Below are 16,901 nucleotides of genomic sequence, written 5' to 3'. Positions count from 1 at the left end.
GGAGGCCGAGGCGGGCGGATCACGAGGTCAGGAGATCGAGACCACGGTGAAACCCCGTCTCTACTAAAAATACAAAAAATTAGCCGGGCGTGGTGGCGGGCGCCTGTAGTCCCAGCTACTCGGAGAGGCTGAGGCAGGAGAATGGCGTGAACCCGGGAGGCGGAGCTGGCAGTGAGCCGAGATTGCGCCACTGCACTCCAGCCTGGGTGACAGAGCGAGACTCCGTCTCAAAAAAAAAAAAAAAAAAAAATGCAATATGCTTGTGCACATATACCAGCTACTTTATGTACAATAAAGGAATGGGGAAGGGGGAAATGAAAGAATAGAGAAAACTATACGGTAGTAGTCAGGATGTGGTGGAACCAAATTGCAGTTTTATAATTGAGGATATAATCTTGGTCTTTAAAGAACAGAGTTCTGGAGTAAAGAAGCAGTTTCCCTTTTCAGTAGACACCTCCCGTCTGCTATTGGAACACATCAATTGTATCTTCATCCTCCATTTCCAACTGTGCAGGTGTGTCTTTCATTGATTGGTTGCCCGTCGAATCGGAATCTCATCTGCCTCACTGAAAATCCCTGTCGTTCACAATAGGCTTTCATTAGTTTACTAAGTGGTGTATGCCTCTTAATCTTAAACTGCACCACAGAACCATCCTGCCCCGCCACCTTCAAGTTAATATGATCGTTGTTCTCAGACTTGACTCCTTCCTTGGGCTTTTCGTTGGCCATGGCGAGCGCTGGAGTCTCCTCAGCTGCTGCTTCACAAAAGAGGTACCAGGTCCGCACCAAACGAGCACACCAGCAGCACCAGGAACAGCAGAAGAAGGAGGCGGCAGCGGTGGACGAGGATAGAGGATAGAGCTACCAGTGGAGTTTCATATGATCCAGTAATTCCATTCCTAGATAGTGTCAGTTTTTTTTTGTTTGTTTGTTTTTTGAGATGGAGTCTAGCTCTGTTGCTCAGGCTGGAGTGGCGGGATCTTAGCTCACTGTAACCTCGCCTCTCAGGTTCTAGCAATTCTCCTACCTCAGCCTCCCAAGTAGCTGAGACTGCAGGTGTGTGCCACCACAGCCGTCTAATTTTTGTGTTTTTAGTAGAGACGGGATTTCACCATGTTGGCCAGGCTGGTCTCGAACTCCTGATCTCAGGAGATCCACCTGCCTCAGCCTCCCAAAGTGCTAGGATTACAGGTGTGAGCCGCTGCACCGGGCCCCATACTGTCAGTTCTCATTATATGTAGTAATTATGTTATAAAGTCCCAGCAAATACTGAACTAGCAAACACTGAACCATTGCTTTTAGGAGAAATTCTGGGTTAGGTTTCTGCAAGGCTTTGGTCACAATATTCCCTCAATTGGTCAATACATAATCTTATTTTATGTGTGTTTCTGTTTAAAGACAGTTTATTGGCCGGCTCGCACCTGTAATCCCAGCACTTTGGGAGGCCGAGGCGGGTGGATCATGAGGTCAGGAGATCGAAACCATCCTGGCTAACACGGTGAAATCCCGTCTCTACTAAAAATACAAAAAATTAGCCGGGGGTGGTGGTGGGCGCCTGTAGTCCCAGCTACTCGGGAGGCTGAGGCAGGAGAATGCAGTGAACCTGGGAGGCGAAGCTTGCAGTAAGCTGAGATAGCGCCACTGCACTGCAGCCTGGGTGACAGAGCCAGACTCCATCTCAAAAAACAACAACAAAAAAGTTTATTTAGGCTAACTGCTTTCGGGCCTGAGTGAAGCTTATCTAACACATATTTTTTTCTCATCATCAGGGTTCACTTGTACTTAAGAACACAAGACAGCCCTTCAGCACTGTGCTTAGGGCCGCTTAAAAGAGCAAAATCACCAATAAAAAGCACAAAAATGCAAAAAACATGACACTAAATATACTGCGAAAATTACGCTTGTTTACAGTACGAGAGCTGAAACAAAGGCAGATCTTTCTTGACCTCGGCTGAAAATATGGACCATTTTTTCTTTTTTCTTTTTTAAAAAATTGAGGTATAATTTTAAAGTGAAATGCGTAGATCTTAACTGCATATTTTGATGAGTTTTTTTCCTTTTTTTTTTTTTAAAAGACAGGGTTTCACTGTATCACGCAGGCTGGTCTTGAAGTGCTGGGCTCAAACAATCCTCCTGCCTCAGTCTCTTCAGTAGCTGGGACTACAGGCACAAGACACTATCCCTGGCTCCACAAACTTTCCTACTCAATTATTTTTTTCACACAAATGTCCACAAAATGTAAAAATGGCAGATGTGGCCAGGCATGGTGGCTCACTCCTGTAATCCCAACACTTTGGGAGGCCAAGGCTGGCGGATCACGAGATCAGGAGATTGAGACCATCCTGGCCAACATGGTGAAATCCCATCTCTACTAAAAATACAAAAAGTTAGCTGGGCATGGTGGCACACACCTGTAATCCAAGCTACTCTGGAGGCTGAGGCAGGAGAATCGCTTGAACCAGGGAGGCGGAGGTTGCAGTGGGTTGAGATCACGCCACTGCACTCCAGCCTGGGCGACAGAGTGAGACTCCATCTCAAACAAAAAAACAAAGACAAAACAAAACAAAAAATGCCAAACGTACTGATTTTGAGGTTATAAATAAACTGTAGCAAGTAGGCTAATTTGCAAATAGGGTATCTTCGAACAAGGATCAACTCTATCCTCATTTTACAAGAAACGAAAATACGTGACCACACAAAAACTTGCTCACAAATGCTCATAGTAGCATTATTCACAATAACTAAAAAGTGGAAAAATCCAAATGTCCTTCAACTGATACACTGAGTAAATATAAAAAATAATAAATATTTAAAATTTAAAAATACTATTAATATTCTAAATATATGCTTCCAGGATTTTATGCATACTTAGAATTTTATTTCTAAAAATATCATGGTGTGAATACTGTTTGGAAGCCAGCATCTTCACATAATATATCATCTAATATATTGTATCTTTCCTTATCATTACATATTCTTATAAAAACATCATCTTGATGTCCATTAAACACCTTTTCTCTTACCTAAGAAGTTTGTTACAAATGCTTAGAATATTTGAAATGTATTAAAAAATTTACAAGAGATTTGTCTTAGTGGAGCACAGTGGCTCACGCCTGTAATCCCAGCACTTTGGGAGGCAAAGGTAGTAGGATTGCTTGAGCCCAGGAATTCAAGACAAGCTCGGGCAACATACGGAGACCCTGTCTCTACAAATAATTTTTTTTTTTTTTTTGAGACGGAGTCTCACTCTGTCCCCCAGGCTGGAGTGCAGTGGCGCCATCTCGGCTCACTGCAAACTCTGCCACCCAGGTTCAGGCCATTCTCCTGCCTCAGCCACCCGAGTAGCTGGGACTACAGGCGCCGGCCACCACGCCTAGCTAATTTTTTGTATTTTTAGTAGAGACGGGGTTTCACCGTGTTAGCCAGGATGGTTTTGATCTCCTGACCTCGTGATCTGCCCACCTCGGCCTCCCAAAGTGCGGGATTACAGGCGTAAGCCACCGCGCCCGGCCGACCATTTTTTAATATGCTTTTTAAAAATAAACATTTTCCAATATCAATAAGTATATTTTTATAACACGACTTTTGTGGCTGTGTAGATGTATGATAATTAATTGAAAGTTTCATATTGGATTATTTCTATTACTAATGATACTGTAAAGCATATTCTTACAGCTGAGTCTCTGCATGTATTCTTAATTACTTCCTTGGGGTAAATTGGTAGAAATGCTATTGCTGGGTCAAGCTTATACCCATTCATAGAGCTTTTGTTACATATGGTCAAATTCTTCTACAAGTTACTCTTAACTCTTTGTGGTTTCCCCTTCTGCGGAATGATTTCCAAACCACAGGGTGGGCTCCAGTAGTTAAGTCTGCATTACAAAGCACTGGTCTGCTCATAGCTGATTGGTGGGCAGGGCTGCAGTCCCAAGCCAGTGATGTAAAACACTGATGCTGGGAAAGACCTATTTTCTTTCTGGTAATGGAGCTGCCAGATGTTCAAGTTGAGGGATGTCAAGGGCATTGTTTTTTGATATGTGGCAGAAGACAATCTGCATCTTAGAACAAAGCTCATATACAAACATGCAGAAACAAGAAATGGAGACAGAGCATGTCAGCAAACAGCCATATTGGTTCTAGTGATTCCCGAACTCCTCCTAGCAGGGGAAACCTGGCCACTTCTTTGAATTGGATACAACTCCTTAATTGAGTGAAAACCTCTGGTATTCCTCAAATGATTTTTTAAAATTCCCTGTGTGAAATTTGGAGTTCTGTTACTTGGCATCAAAAAACTTGGCCGGGCGCAGTGGCTCATGCCTGTAATCTCAGCACTTTGGGAGGCCGAGGCGGGCGGATCACGAGGTCAGGAGATCGAGACCATCCTGGCTAACACGGTGAAACCCCGTCTCTACTAAACACACAAAAAAATTAGCCAGGCATGGTGGCAGGCTCCTGTAGTCCCAGCTACTCGGGAGGCTGTGGCAGGAGAATGGCGTAAATTCGGGAGGCGGAGCTTGCAGTGAGCCGAGATCACGCCACTGCACTCCAACCTGGGTGACAGAGTGAGACTCCGTCTCAAAATAAAAAACCAACCAACCAACCAACAAACAAACAAAACTAAACCAAAACAACAACAACAACAAAACAAAACAAAATCATGCATCCCTTTAAATGCTGTAACAATGTACTTCATTGTCTTAATTTTCTTTTCTTTTTTTGAGGAAAGTTGAGACCTTTTATTTTCTGAGAAACAGTCTATAGATTGGGGAGGTGCAGCCTTTGGTACAAGTGAAAGTACACTCTCTATTTTTTTTCTTTTTTGTTTTTGAGACAGAGTCTTGCTCTGTCACCCAGGCTTGAGTGCAGTGGTGTGATCCGGACTCACTGTCACCTCCACCTCCCAGGTTCAAGTGATTCTCCTGCCTCAGCCTCCCCAGTAGCTGGGATTACAGGCACGTGCTACCACACCTAGCTAATTTTTGTATTTTTAGTAGAGACAGCGTTTCAGCATGTTGGCCAGGCTGGTCTCGAACTCCTGCTTCCAGTGATCCGCCTGCCTCGGCCTTCCAAAGTGCTGGGATTACAGGTGTGAGCCACCGCACCCAGCATATTTTATTTTCTTGATTACTAGTGAGGGTGAATATATTTATTTGCATTTCCTCTTTCTGAAGTCTTCGCCTATGTATTCTGACTTCAGTTTTGTTGTACTGCTGCATAATATACTACCCCAAAGTTTAAAAACAACAATCTAATATGCTTACAAATTCTGTGGGTCAGGAATTTTGGCAGGATATAGCAGTCATGGCTTTGTCTGCTACATGATTTTTACTGCTCAAATGGCTGGGCTGACTTGAACATACGGCAGATGGCTAATCCAGGGGCTGCTTTACTCACATTTTTGCTACCTATGCTGGGTGGCTGAGGTATGGGCTCAGGTGTGAATGTCAATCACAGAGTCTGCCTGTGACCTCCCCAGCATGGAGGCCTCTGGGTAGTGGGACTTCTTACAGGGATGAGGACTTAAGGGGCAAGTATTCCAGTGAACCAGGTGGAAACAACATGGCCTTTTATGATCTAGCCCAGAAGTCACGGCCCATCAGTTAGACTGTATTCTATTGGTCAGCACAGCTGCGGGCCTATCCAGATTCAACAGGATAATCATAAACTCCACTTCTCAATGGGAGGAGACTTAAAGAATTTCAGGCCAACACAGATGGGGTATTCACTTACACTTACACATTTGTTTTGTCATATAGTCGTAAGGGTTTTTTTGTTTGTTTCTTTTGAGGCAGGGTCTCACTCCATCGCCCAGGCTGGAGTGCAGTGGTACGATCTCGGCTCACTGCAACCTCTGTCCCCGGGGTTCAAGCGATTCTCTTGCCTTAGCCTCCTGAGTAGCTGGGATTACAGGTGCCTGCCACCACACTCAGCTAATTTTTGTATTTTTAGTAGAGACGGGGTTTCACCATCTTGGCCAGGCTGGTCTTGAACTCCTGACCTCGTGATCCACCCGCCTCAGCCTCCCAAAGTGCTGGGATTACAGGTGTGAGCCACCATGCCCGGCCGTAAGTATTTTTTTTTTTTTTTTTGAGATGGAGTCTTGCTCTGTGGCCAGGCTGGAGTGCAGTGGTGCGATCTCAACTCACTGCAAGCTCCCCCTTCCGGGTTCACGCCATTCTCCCGCCTCAGCCTCTTGAGTAGCTGGGACTACAGGCGCCTGCTACCATGCCCAGCTAATTTTTGTATTTTTAGTAGAGATGGGGTTTCACCATGTTAGCCAGGATGGTCTCGATTTCCTGTCCTCGCGATCTGCCCACCTTGGCCTCCCAAAGTGTTGGGATTACAGGCGTGAGCCACAGCGCCTGGCCAAGTATTTTTTAAATTTATCATTTCTCTTTAAAAAATTTGTGACATTTTTTAATAACAAGATTTTTTTTTTTCTTTTTTGAGACAGAGTCTTGGTATGTTGCCCAGCCTGGACTTGAAATTCTGGGCTCAAGAGATCCTCCCACCTCAGGCTCTCAAGTAGTTAGGACTACAGGCTCCTGGATCCTGCCACCACAAGCAGACGTTCGTTTTTATTTTATTTTATATATATTTTTAGACAGGTTCTCACTCTGTCACCTAGGCTGGAGTGCAGTGGTGTGATCATAACTCATTGCACCCTCCATCTTCTAGGTTGAAGGTGATCTTCCCACCGCAGCCTCCGAAGTAACTGAACGGGGACTACAGGTGCAGGCCACCCCGCTCCGCCATTTTTTTTTTTGAAACAAGGTCTCTCTCTGTCACCCAGGCCGATTATGCAGTGGCGCAATCATGGCTCACTGCAGCCTCAACATCCAGGGCTCAAGCGATCCTCCAACATCAGCTTCCCAAATAGCTGGGACTACAGGCACACACCACCACATCTGGCTAATTTTTGTTTGGTTTTTGTTTTTCTTTTTGAGACAGGGTATCACTCAGTTGCCCAGGCTGGAGTTTATTTTTTCTGTAAAGTAGTGATTATACCTATGACCTTATACAGAGTTGTCATGAAGATTGGACTTCCTGGCATCTAGTTCAAATGATCAAGTTTCAAATCCCAAGTCTTTACCAATTAATATGTATTGTATGTTTAGCGTCTGAGCCTAGAAACTAATTCAGCAACAAGATATTTCCCCAAATTGCCATAAGAGGTCAGTAGGCAAGATAAGTATAATCTGTTTTATAGTCAAGGGTGGAAGTAAGAAGTTACCTGACTTGCCTGAAGCCACAGAGACATAAGTGAAGCAAAGACTGGACCAAAGTATATGTGTAGTGAATGAACTGAATGTCTGAATTCATGCCGATAAAATGTATAACAATTTTTATTATCAATGATTATATACTTCAAAATCAAGGTATTGTTTGACAATACAAAGATGACATGCAAAAGTACTTTTTGGTGGTCAATGCCATTAATAGACTTAATAGACTGCAATCAGAAAGTTTTTTCTTTTTTTTTTTTTTTGAGATAGAGTTTTGCTTAGTCGCCCAGGCTGGAGTGCAATTGTGCGGTCTTGGCTCAGTACAACCTCTGCCTCTGTGGTTCAAGCGATTCTCCTGCCTCAGCCACCAGAGTAGCTGGGATTATAGGCATGCAACATCACACCCGGCTAATTTTTGTACTTTTAGTAGAGATGGGGTTTCGCCAGGTTGCCCAGGCTGGTCTCAAACTCCTGAGATCAAGCAATCTGCCCCCGTTGGCCTCCCAAAGTGCTAGGATTACAGGGGTGAGTACTTTTTGTATTTTTTTGTAGAAGTGGGGTTTTGCCATGTTGCCCAGGCTGGTCTCAAACTCCTGGGCTCAAGTGATCCTCCTGCCTCGGCCTTCTAAATTGCTAGGATTACAGGAGTGAGCCACCAGGCCCTCTGTTTGTTTTTAAAATCAGAGGTAGATGTTGAATTTTATCTCATGCCGTTTTGAGTCTATGGCCACATGATCTTAGAGCTTTTTTTCCCCTCTTCTGTCCTATAATTTTATTAATAGGTGTTCTATTTCTAGAATAAGCTCTAAGATGAACAATGAACATTTTTCTTGTTATTCATGTAGTTTCTCATTTGATCCCTGAAACCTAATAGATTATAATAATCTTATAATTATTGTTTTATCTTCATCTTACAGAGAACACTGACATTTTGTTAATTTGCAGAAGCTCACCTAGGTAGTCCATGTAATGGTATACTTTTCCTTTAACATACATTTTTTATTTTTTATTTATTTATTTTTTTTGAGGCGCAGTCTCACTCTGTCGCCTGGGCTGGAGTGCAGTGGTGCAATTTAGTGGTACAATCTCAACTCACTGCAACCTTTGACTCCCAGGTTCCAGCAATTTTTCTGCCTCAGCCTCCCAAGTAGCTGGGACTACAGGCCGTGCCACCACACCCTGCTAATTTTTGTATTTTTAGTAGAGACAGGGTTTCACCATGTTGGCCAGGCTGGTCTTGAACTCCTGACTTCAGGTGATCCAACGACCTCGGCCTCCCAAAGTGCTGGGGTTACAGGTGTGAGCCACTGCGCCTGGTCTAATATACTGTTGAATCCAATTTTATCAAGTTTTATTCAGTGTTTTTGCATTTATATTTATAAGTTAGATCGTGCCCTGTGTTTTCAGTTTTATTTTTCTTTTTTGTTGCTGTCTTTGCCAGGTTTTGGTATCAGAATTGTGTTTGCTTCCAAAACGAGTTGAGAAAGCGTTGGTGATTTGCTTTCATTATTCCAAAATTTTAATAAATTATAACAGCCAATTCCAATTCCAAGTGCATCTGATTAATGGATTCCTGTGGCATCTGGGTCTCTATGATGAAGTCCTCCCTGGCATAGGCTCGTATATGGGAGCTTGTGGGATGTCTGCAAGTATCAGCTCACAGTGAGGCCACTGATGGCTTGGGGGACCCTCACGGTGCCTTAAAACTTTTGCCTAGACAACTGTCACGGGAGCCTCTCGCAATACATGCCTCCCTTTTCTTTTTTTGGACACAGAGTCTCGTACTGTCGCCAGGGCTGGTGTGCAGTGGCGCGATCTCGGCTCGCTGCAACCTCTGCCTCCCCGGTTCAAGCGATTCTCCTGCCTCAGCCTCCCGAGTAGCTGGGACTACAGGCACGCGCAACCACGCCTGGCTAATTTTTTTGTATTTTTAGTATAGACGGGGTTTCATTATGTTGGCCAGGATGGTCTCCATCTCCTGACCTCGTGATCCGCCTGCCTCGGCCTCCCAAAGCGTTGGGATTACAGGCGTGAGCCACGGCGCCTGGCCTCCCTTTTCCTTTAAGTAGTAAAAAAAAAAAAAAATCCTGAAGGATGGTTTCAGTCTCTTTCAAGGTAGTCCATACCCTTGTAACTAAGTTTAAAAAAATAAAATCTAATTTTCCCTCCCTCTCCAAAGCAGCAAGGGGAAATTGGATCCACGGCCACGTAGGAGCCCCTCACCGCACCAAACCCGGTGTCTCCCGGGAGGGGCGGAGACCAGCGGGTGGGCTTGGGCAGTACGCGCTTTTCTCTTCCGACTTTGGGCCAAAGCCTTGTCCGGAGATCCCAGTGTCTCGCTCGGGGACACGCCCTCCCTAGGCCCAGACTGGGTCCCCACTGGAGTTCCCAGCCCCCCTCCCCGCTCCGGCACGCACATTCCCAAGGCCGGGCGGGGCAGGGCGCAGCAGGCCCGCCCTCGGCGCGCGGCCAGGCTGGGCTCCTCCCCTCGAGCTGCGGCCGGGGGGCGGGCGGCGGGGGAGAGGGGGTGGTGGCTGCAGCCCGGGTAGGGCCAGGAGACCGTTCCACGTTTGCAAACGCAGCCGCACGTCCAGGCCGACCCGTGCCGCCCGAGATCCGCGCTGCGTCCGCGCCACTCTCCTCGCCGCCCCGATGGCGTTCCAGGGCTGGAGGCCCCCACCGCCACCGCTGCTCCTGCTGCTGCTCTGGGTGACCGGGCAGGCAGCGCCCGTGGCGGGCCTGGGCTCTGATGCGGAGCTGCAGATCGAGCGGCGCTTCGTGCCCGACGAGTGCCCGCGCACCGTGCGCAGCGGCGACTTCGTGCGCTACCACTACGTGGGGACGTTCCCCGACGGCCAGAAGTTCGACTCCAGGTACCGCGCCCTTGGCGCCCGGCGCGGCCTCAGCGGATGCGCGTCCCTCTCTCCGGACAGGCCTTTCCCTCCTGCCGGACCTCCCCTAGCTCCGCCCAGTGCATCCGCGCTCCTCCCTTCTTCCGCTGCCCAGATCCTCCGGGACCCTAGACCCTCCGCCGTGGGTGAGCCTCCCGGCCCTCACGTGCCCTAGGCCGCCAGCCGGGGACTGGACCCTTGGAGGACCTTGGAGCAGCGGGGTTGGGGCAGACCACGCCCTCCCTTTCCTCCCAGCGCATGGACACACGCAAAATCAGTGTAAAATAATCAGTGTAAGTGGGGGCCACGTTGCACAACTGGACCCCCAAGAGTGGATGTTCGTGCCTGCCTCTCTTCTCCCTTTCCTGTTCCTTCCCTCCGCTCCATTGGGAATCCATTCAGATGGTGCTTCTCATACAGAACGATGATGAAGAGGCTAGCAGCCCCAAACATACAATGAGCTGTTAACAATGTGTAGGTGTAGTTCTAAGTACTTTCCATATTGTAGTGAACTCATTTAATTGTACTGAGCAGTCTTGTGAGGTAGGTACTATCACTACCCTCATTTTATCAGTAAGGTAACAAGCAACTGAGGCTAAGAAACGTATTTAAACAATGGAGTCAGATTGTTTAATCCAACTCCGGAGTCTGTGTGCGCAACTACCACTGCCCTTCCTTTCCTGCCATACAAAAACCTCTCTTGGGGCTGGGCGTGGTGGCTCATGCCTGTAGTCCCAGCACTTTGGGAGGCCGAGGCGGGAGGATCGCTTGAGCCCAGGAGTTTGGGGCTGCTGGGAGCTATGATCATGCCACTGCACTCCAGCCTGGGAGACAGAGAGAGATCCCATCACAAAACAAAACACAACACAACACCTCTCGTGGGCAGGAGGTAGTCCAGGACCTTCACTCCGCTTTGCACCAGGCCCTATGCCAGGTCCAGAACTCCTTCTCTCAGCTCTGCCTCAGGATCACAGCAACGCTCTCCAGTTTCCCTCCAGTTTAGGTTCGGAGTTAACAGGCCTCTCTTCGTCCAGCACCAGGCTACTCCTCCCCAAGGCTTTTGTTACAAACCCTGGTCTGTGCCAGCACTTCCCTTCGTGAATCACTAGATCAGGCAGAGAGAGCTATTTGTTGAGTCCCTGCTATGTGCCCCAAGGCCTAGGGTCATTATGAATATTTTGTAGACTCTTGACTTTTTTGAAGTTCCAGACAATGAATATACAAAAGCTGTTCAGCATAGTATGTGGCACTAGCAAGCGCTTAGAAATGGTCATTCTTACTACTATTTTAGTTGCTTTAAAAAAAAAGCTTTATTGAAATATAATGCCATACAATTTGCCCATTTGGTGTGTACAATTCAGTGTTTTTTAGTATATTCACAGAGTTGTGCAAACATCACATCTAGCTAATTCTGGAACATTTTCATCACCCCAAAAAAGAAACGCTGGACCCATTATCACTCACTCCCCCAACCCCAGTTAGACTGCCCTCCAGTCCCTTTCAACCATGAATCCACTTTATGTCTCCATGGATTTGCCTCTTCTGGACATTTTGTATAAATGGAATCATATAATTTGAGGTACTTTGTATAATTGGCTTCTTTCATGGTTCATTTATGTTGTAAGCTATATCAGTACTTCATTCCTTTTTGTGGCTGTATATGTAATATTCCATTGTGTCCATTCATTAGTTGATGGACATTTGGATTGCTTACACTTTTTGGCTATCACGAATGATGATGTTATGAACATTCATGTGCAAGGTTTTGTGTGGATGTACCTTTTCCTTTTTTTTGGATATATACCTGGGAGTTGGAATTGCTGCGTCCTATGGCACCTATGTTATAAACGTTTTGAAGAATAGCCAACCCGTTTCCCCACAATGGCTGCGCCATTTTACATTCCCACCAGCAGTGTATGAAGGTTCATAGTTCTCCACAGCCTCAACAACACTTCTACTTGTCTTTTTTTTTTTTTTTTTGAGACGGAATTTCGCTCTTGTCACCCAGGCTGGAGTGCAATGGTGCGATCACAGCTCACTGCAACCTCCCTGCCTCCCGGGTTCAAGCAATTCTCTTGTCTCAGCCTCCTGAGTAGCTGGGATTACAGGTGCCTGCCACCACGCCTGGCTAATTTTTGTATTTTTAGTAGAGACGGGGTTTCACCATGTTGGCCAGGCTGGTCTCGAACTCCGACCTCAGGTGATCTGCCCACCTCGGCCTCCCAAAGTGCTGGGATTACAGGCGTGAGCCACCGTGCCCGGCCTGTGTCTTTGATTATAACCATTTAGTGGGTGTGAAATGATATCTCATTGTGGTTTTGATCTGCATTTCTCTAATGGCTAACGATGTTGAGCATCATGTGCTTGTTGACCATTTGTGTATCTTCTTTCATGTGCTTCTTTCATAGGGAAGAATTTCCTGCTTGAGTTGATGGTAATTAATTCCAGTAGAACAAGTTGTCCTACTATCTAGAACATCTCTAGGGCTGGCAGCCACTGTGAGGCAGTGTAGGGCAGTTGAAAGAGCATGGAGGATCTACCATCCATTCATCAAACATTTTGCAGTGTCTATCCCTCAAGACAGAGACTAGTCCTAGTCTAGTATGTCTCTTCCCCATCCCTACCACTTACAGCCTAGGCTATTACAACGTAGTGTGGTAAGTACAGTAAGACAATAGCGCACACTCTGTCTCTCATAGAGTTCACACATAGTTCTTACCATGTGCCTTCACATATGTTAACTCATTTAATCTTAGAAGAATTTGTTTAACTTCACAAGTCAGTCAGGTAGGTACATCATTACAAATGAAGAAACTGAGGCTCAGGAAGTTCAAATGATTTGCCCAAGGAACCTAACTACTAAGTGGTTGAGTGGAGATTCGAACCCAGGTAGTTCATGGCCATAATCTATGCTCTGTAGTCCACCCGCGTATATGATAGAAGAAAGGTAAGTAGCTATGAAAGCACAGAGAAGGCTTAACTATATGTTTGTGTGTCTGTGTGTGGGGGAGGTTAGGATGGAATCCTGGGATGGCAGGGATAAGACCCAAGGATGACTAAAATTCACCAGGGAGGAGCTCAGGGGTGTGTCTGCAGACCCCAAGGTCCAGGCTTGTCTTTTGATAAATATTATTATGTGCCTACCACATACCTTTTTGGGTATACAGAGTTCTAGATGCTCTAGCACAGTAGTGTTTAAACTGCATATACTTCTGAATCACGTAGAGAGCTTGTTATATGGTTTCCGATTCAGTAGCCCTGGGATAGGGCCTAGGAATTTGCTTTTCTGACAAGTTCCCAGCTGATGCTACTGGTCTGAGGACCACACCTTGAGAACCATTGCTCTAAAACAGGAGTACTGAAATGGGATATCAATTTACAAAAATAAATAAATAAGTAAATAAATAAATAAAACAGGGGTCCCTAACCCCTGGGCCATGGACCTGTTGTGGTCTGTGGCCTGTTAGGAACTGGGCTGCACAGCCGGAGGTGAGCAGCAGGTGAGCAAGCAAAGTTTCATCTGTATTTATAGTCTCTCCCCACTGCTCACATTACCGCCTGACCTCGGCCCTCTGTCAGATCAGCAGGGGCATTAGATTCTCATAGGCACATGAACCCTATTGTGAACTGCACATGGGAGGGATCTAGGTTGTGTGCCCCTTATGAGAATCTAATGCCTGATGATCTGTCACTGTCTCCCATAGCCCCCAGATGGGGCCATCTAGTTGCAGGAAAACAAGCTCAGGGCTCCCACTGATTCGACACTATGGTGAGTTGTATAATTATTTCATTATATATTACGGTATAATAATAATGGAAATAAAGTGCACAATAAATGTAATGTATCTGAATAATCCCAAAACCGTCCCCCCACCCCAGTCATGGAAAAAGTGAATTCCTTTCATGAAACTGGTCCTTGGGGCCAAAAAGTTTAGGGACCACTGCTCTAAAAGAATCACAGACTCGGCCGGGCGTGGTGGCTCACGCCTCTAATCCCAGCACTTTGGGAGGCCGAGGCGGGCAGATCACCTGAGGGAGTTCGAGACCAGCCTGACCAACATGGAGAAACCCTGTCTCTACTAAAAATACAAAAAATTAGCCGGGTGTGGTGGCGCATGCCTGTAATCCCAGCTACTTGAGAGGCTGAGGCAGGAGAATTGCTCGAACCTGGGAGGTGGAGGTTGCGGTGAGCTGAGATCGCGCCATTGCACTACACCCTGGGCAACAAGAGCTAAACTCCATCTCAAAAACTAACCAACTAAATAAAAGAATCATGAACTCATTAACAGGGATCAACTTCATTTCATATATTCATTCATTTATTCATTCCTTTTTTTTTTTTTTTTGAGACACCTTCTCGAGCTGCTGCCCAGGCTGGAGTGCAGTGATGCAGTCTCACATCACTGCAGCCTCTGCTTCCTGGGTTCAAGCAATTCTTGTGCCTCAGCCTCCTAAGTAGCTGGGATTACAGGCGTGCAACACCACACCCGGCTAATTTTTGTATGTTTAGTAGAGATCGGGTTTCGCCATCTTGGCCAGGCTAGAATTCATTTATTCATCCAACAAATATTTACTGAGTACCAACTCTTGGAGGTGCTAAGGATGTAACAGTGAATGAAACAGAAATCTCTGCCCTTATGGAGCTTACATACTAGTGAGAGGACAGGCATACTCTTAAGTTATATGGTAAAGTAGAAGTTGGTGAGGGCTATGGAGAAAAAGCAGTAGGAGTGAGGGTTGGGAGGATGGGGCAACAGGCCCAGAAAGGTGAGAGGACAGTGGCCACCCAGTTAATATAACTGACCTCCAGGTTCTGGACTGGGTGCTCTCATGCCTCACACAAAGCAGACAGCATACAGTGAGTGCCTTGTGAGTAGTATGCATAGATACCTCTACCCGTTCCAGGGAGGGAAGGATTTCTTCTTGCTGAAGCCATAGGAAAGGCTTTGAGGAGGAGCTGATGCTTGAGTTGGGCCTTGAGCATGGATGGGATTTCATTCCTTGAAGCGGGGAGTGTGTTTAAGAGAGTGGGTGGTGTGGACCAGGGTCTGGGCCTGAACAGTGCATGCTCAAGGAACAGTGAGAGGCCCCAATATTTGGGTCAGGAGGCAGGGGACCTGGCACTGGAAGGGTGTGGGAGAACCAGTCCATGGGATGCCTGGGTGGCTGGGCTGGGTGTTGTGGACTTTGGTATTTTTTTTTTCATCCCATAGATTCAAATTGCCCTGAATATATGCTTCTGTTCAGAATCTTGTGAAGGGAAGGTTTTTGTTCAGAGGAGTAAGGGGATTGAGGTGCTCAGTGGATGGACTGATAGTGTAAGTAGAAATTCTAGAGATCAGCCTCATTGGGGCTTCCTTTTACACAGGGATTCATCCAGCTTCTAACATTCCAGGTACTGGGATACAGCAGAGGATAAAGCTGACAAAAGTCCCTGCCCTCACGTCAGGGTTGGGGCGAACACAAGCCTGTTCCTGCAGACTTAAGCAGAAAGGAGTGGGAATTTATTGGAAGGATCTCCAATTCCTTGTGAGGGTCCAGAATCATGGACTGAGGTGACTTTCTGCCTCTCCCCAAGAGGTTGCAAACGGGGCTTCATTCTCTCCCACTAGAAAGAGAGTGCTCCAGTAAGCTCCCCATGCTGCACACATGACCTCTGGGATCCAGCACTAACGCCGACAAACTGGACTTTCTCACTTCTAGGTTTCCAGGAAATAATCTGATGGGTCCTGCTTGGGGCAGGTGTCCACCCTATTGGGTGTTAAGTCACATAGTCCTAAGTGGGGGCCCAGGCTCACCCTTTCAGCAGGACTGGTCCTCAGGGAAGAACCAGTGGGCTGGGCAGCAGCCAGGATGGAGTCGGGGGACCTGACGGGCAGTGGTGTCAGAGCGACTGGCCAGGTCAGGACATGCTAACTTAGGAGTTGTTTAGAGTGTGACTCCACATCGCAGCTTTTTCTGTGGAGAAGGGGAGTGCTGAAAGGGAGGCTGCTATCGTGCGTTAACCCTGTGCATTTCTGCTAACTAGGGGAAGATCCTAGCCACTTCTCACTGCGGTCTCCTGAGGCCATTGGCAGCTGGCCAAGCACCCCTGGTGAAGACTTATTAGCAGGGCTTTGAATTTTCATTTGTGGGTCATTGCGAGCAATTACACATTTATATTAACAATTTAATTTGGCAGTATGGTATTTTCCTGGGCTAAGCCCTGTGAAAAATGGGAATCATCTATAGGGATCTGACATTTTAATTTGTGCAGTTGCTTAAAAACAAAAATCCATAACAGCAATGGATTTTGCTTTGCTTTGCAAAGTTTTTCATTTAATGATGTTTTAATGGGTCAAAGCCCATCCAAGCCAACAGCTCATGTTTCAGGGTTTGATTCTCTGAGGAGCTGTGAATGGAGGCGTTCTCTCTCATTTCTCCTCTGTTCCCGCCTGTTCCCTCTCTCTTCCCTCACCTCCTCTAACCTTCCTCCTCTGCAGCGTTCTCACACTTTCCCGTCTGGGTAGTTTGCCGGTTCATTAACTGCTTTTCTTTTCTCCCTGGCATGTCTCATTAGCTACTGGGAGAGATGGTTGTTTGAGGGAAATAGTCTTGGGCAAAAAGGGTCTAGAAAGCCCAGAGTCCCCTTTGGGAGTGAATGTGTGGAGAGGGAGGTGGGAGGCCGAAAAGCCAGACTCTGCCTCCCTGCTTTCAAGTCTGCAGTAAGATCCAGTCTCAGTGGTGAAACTCAGCCAGCAGAGGGGGTGAGTCTCAGCTGGAAGCTAGGCGGCCAGTGGGGAGG

At 46.7% G+C, this 16,901-nt stretch overlaps 1 protein-coding gene and 1 pseudogene across 2 annotated transcripts in view; one reads left to right on the top strand and one right to left on the bottom strand.

Moving 5' to 3' along the window:
• Window positions 1-240: 240 nt before the first annotated feature.
• Window positions 241-849, bottom strand: LOC116812575 (small ubiquitin-related modifier 2-like; annotated as a pseudogene).
• An 8,896-nt stretch (window positions 850-9,745) lies between these two features.
• The window catches only part of FKBP9 (FKBP prolyl isomerase 9), a 50,946-nt gene continuing 43,790 nt past the window's right edge, over window positions 9,746-16,901 (top strand). The window contains exon 1 of one of the 2 annotated variants that reach the window (XM_032758364.2): window positions 9,746-10,099. In XM_032758364.2, the coding sequence (XP_032614255.1) occupies window positions 9,879-10,099 (221 nt within the window). In that variant the 5' untranslated portion in view covers window positions 9,746-9,878. The remainder of the gene's footprint in view (window positions 10,100-16,901) is intronic. The other variant, XM_058445880.1, reaches the window with a different exon arrangement.

This window comes from Hylobates moloch, unplaced genomic scaffold (assembly GCF_009828535.3).
Source record: "Hylobates moloch isolate HMO894 unplaced genomic scaffold, HMol_V3 SCAFFOLD_1, whole genome shotgun sequence".
In the NCBI taxonomy this organism is placed as follows: domain Eukaryota; kingdom Metazoa; phylum Chordata; class Mammalia; order Primates; family Hylobatidae; genus Hylobates; species Hylobates moloch.
This window is presented reverse-complemented; position numbering and strand designations above follow the sequence as displayed.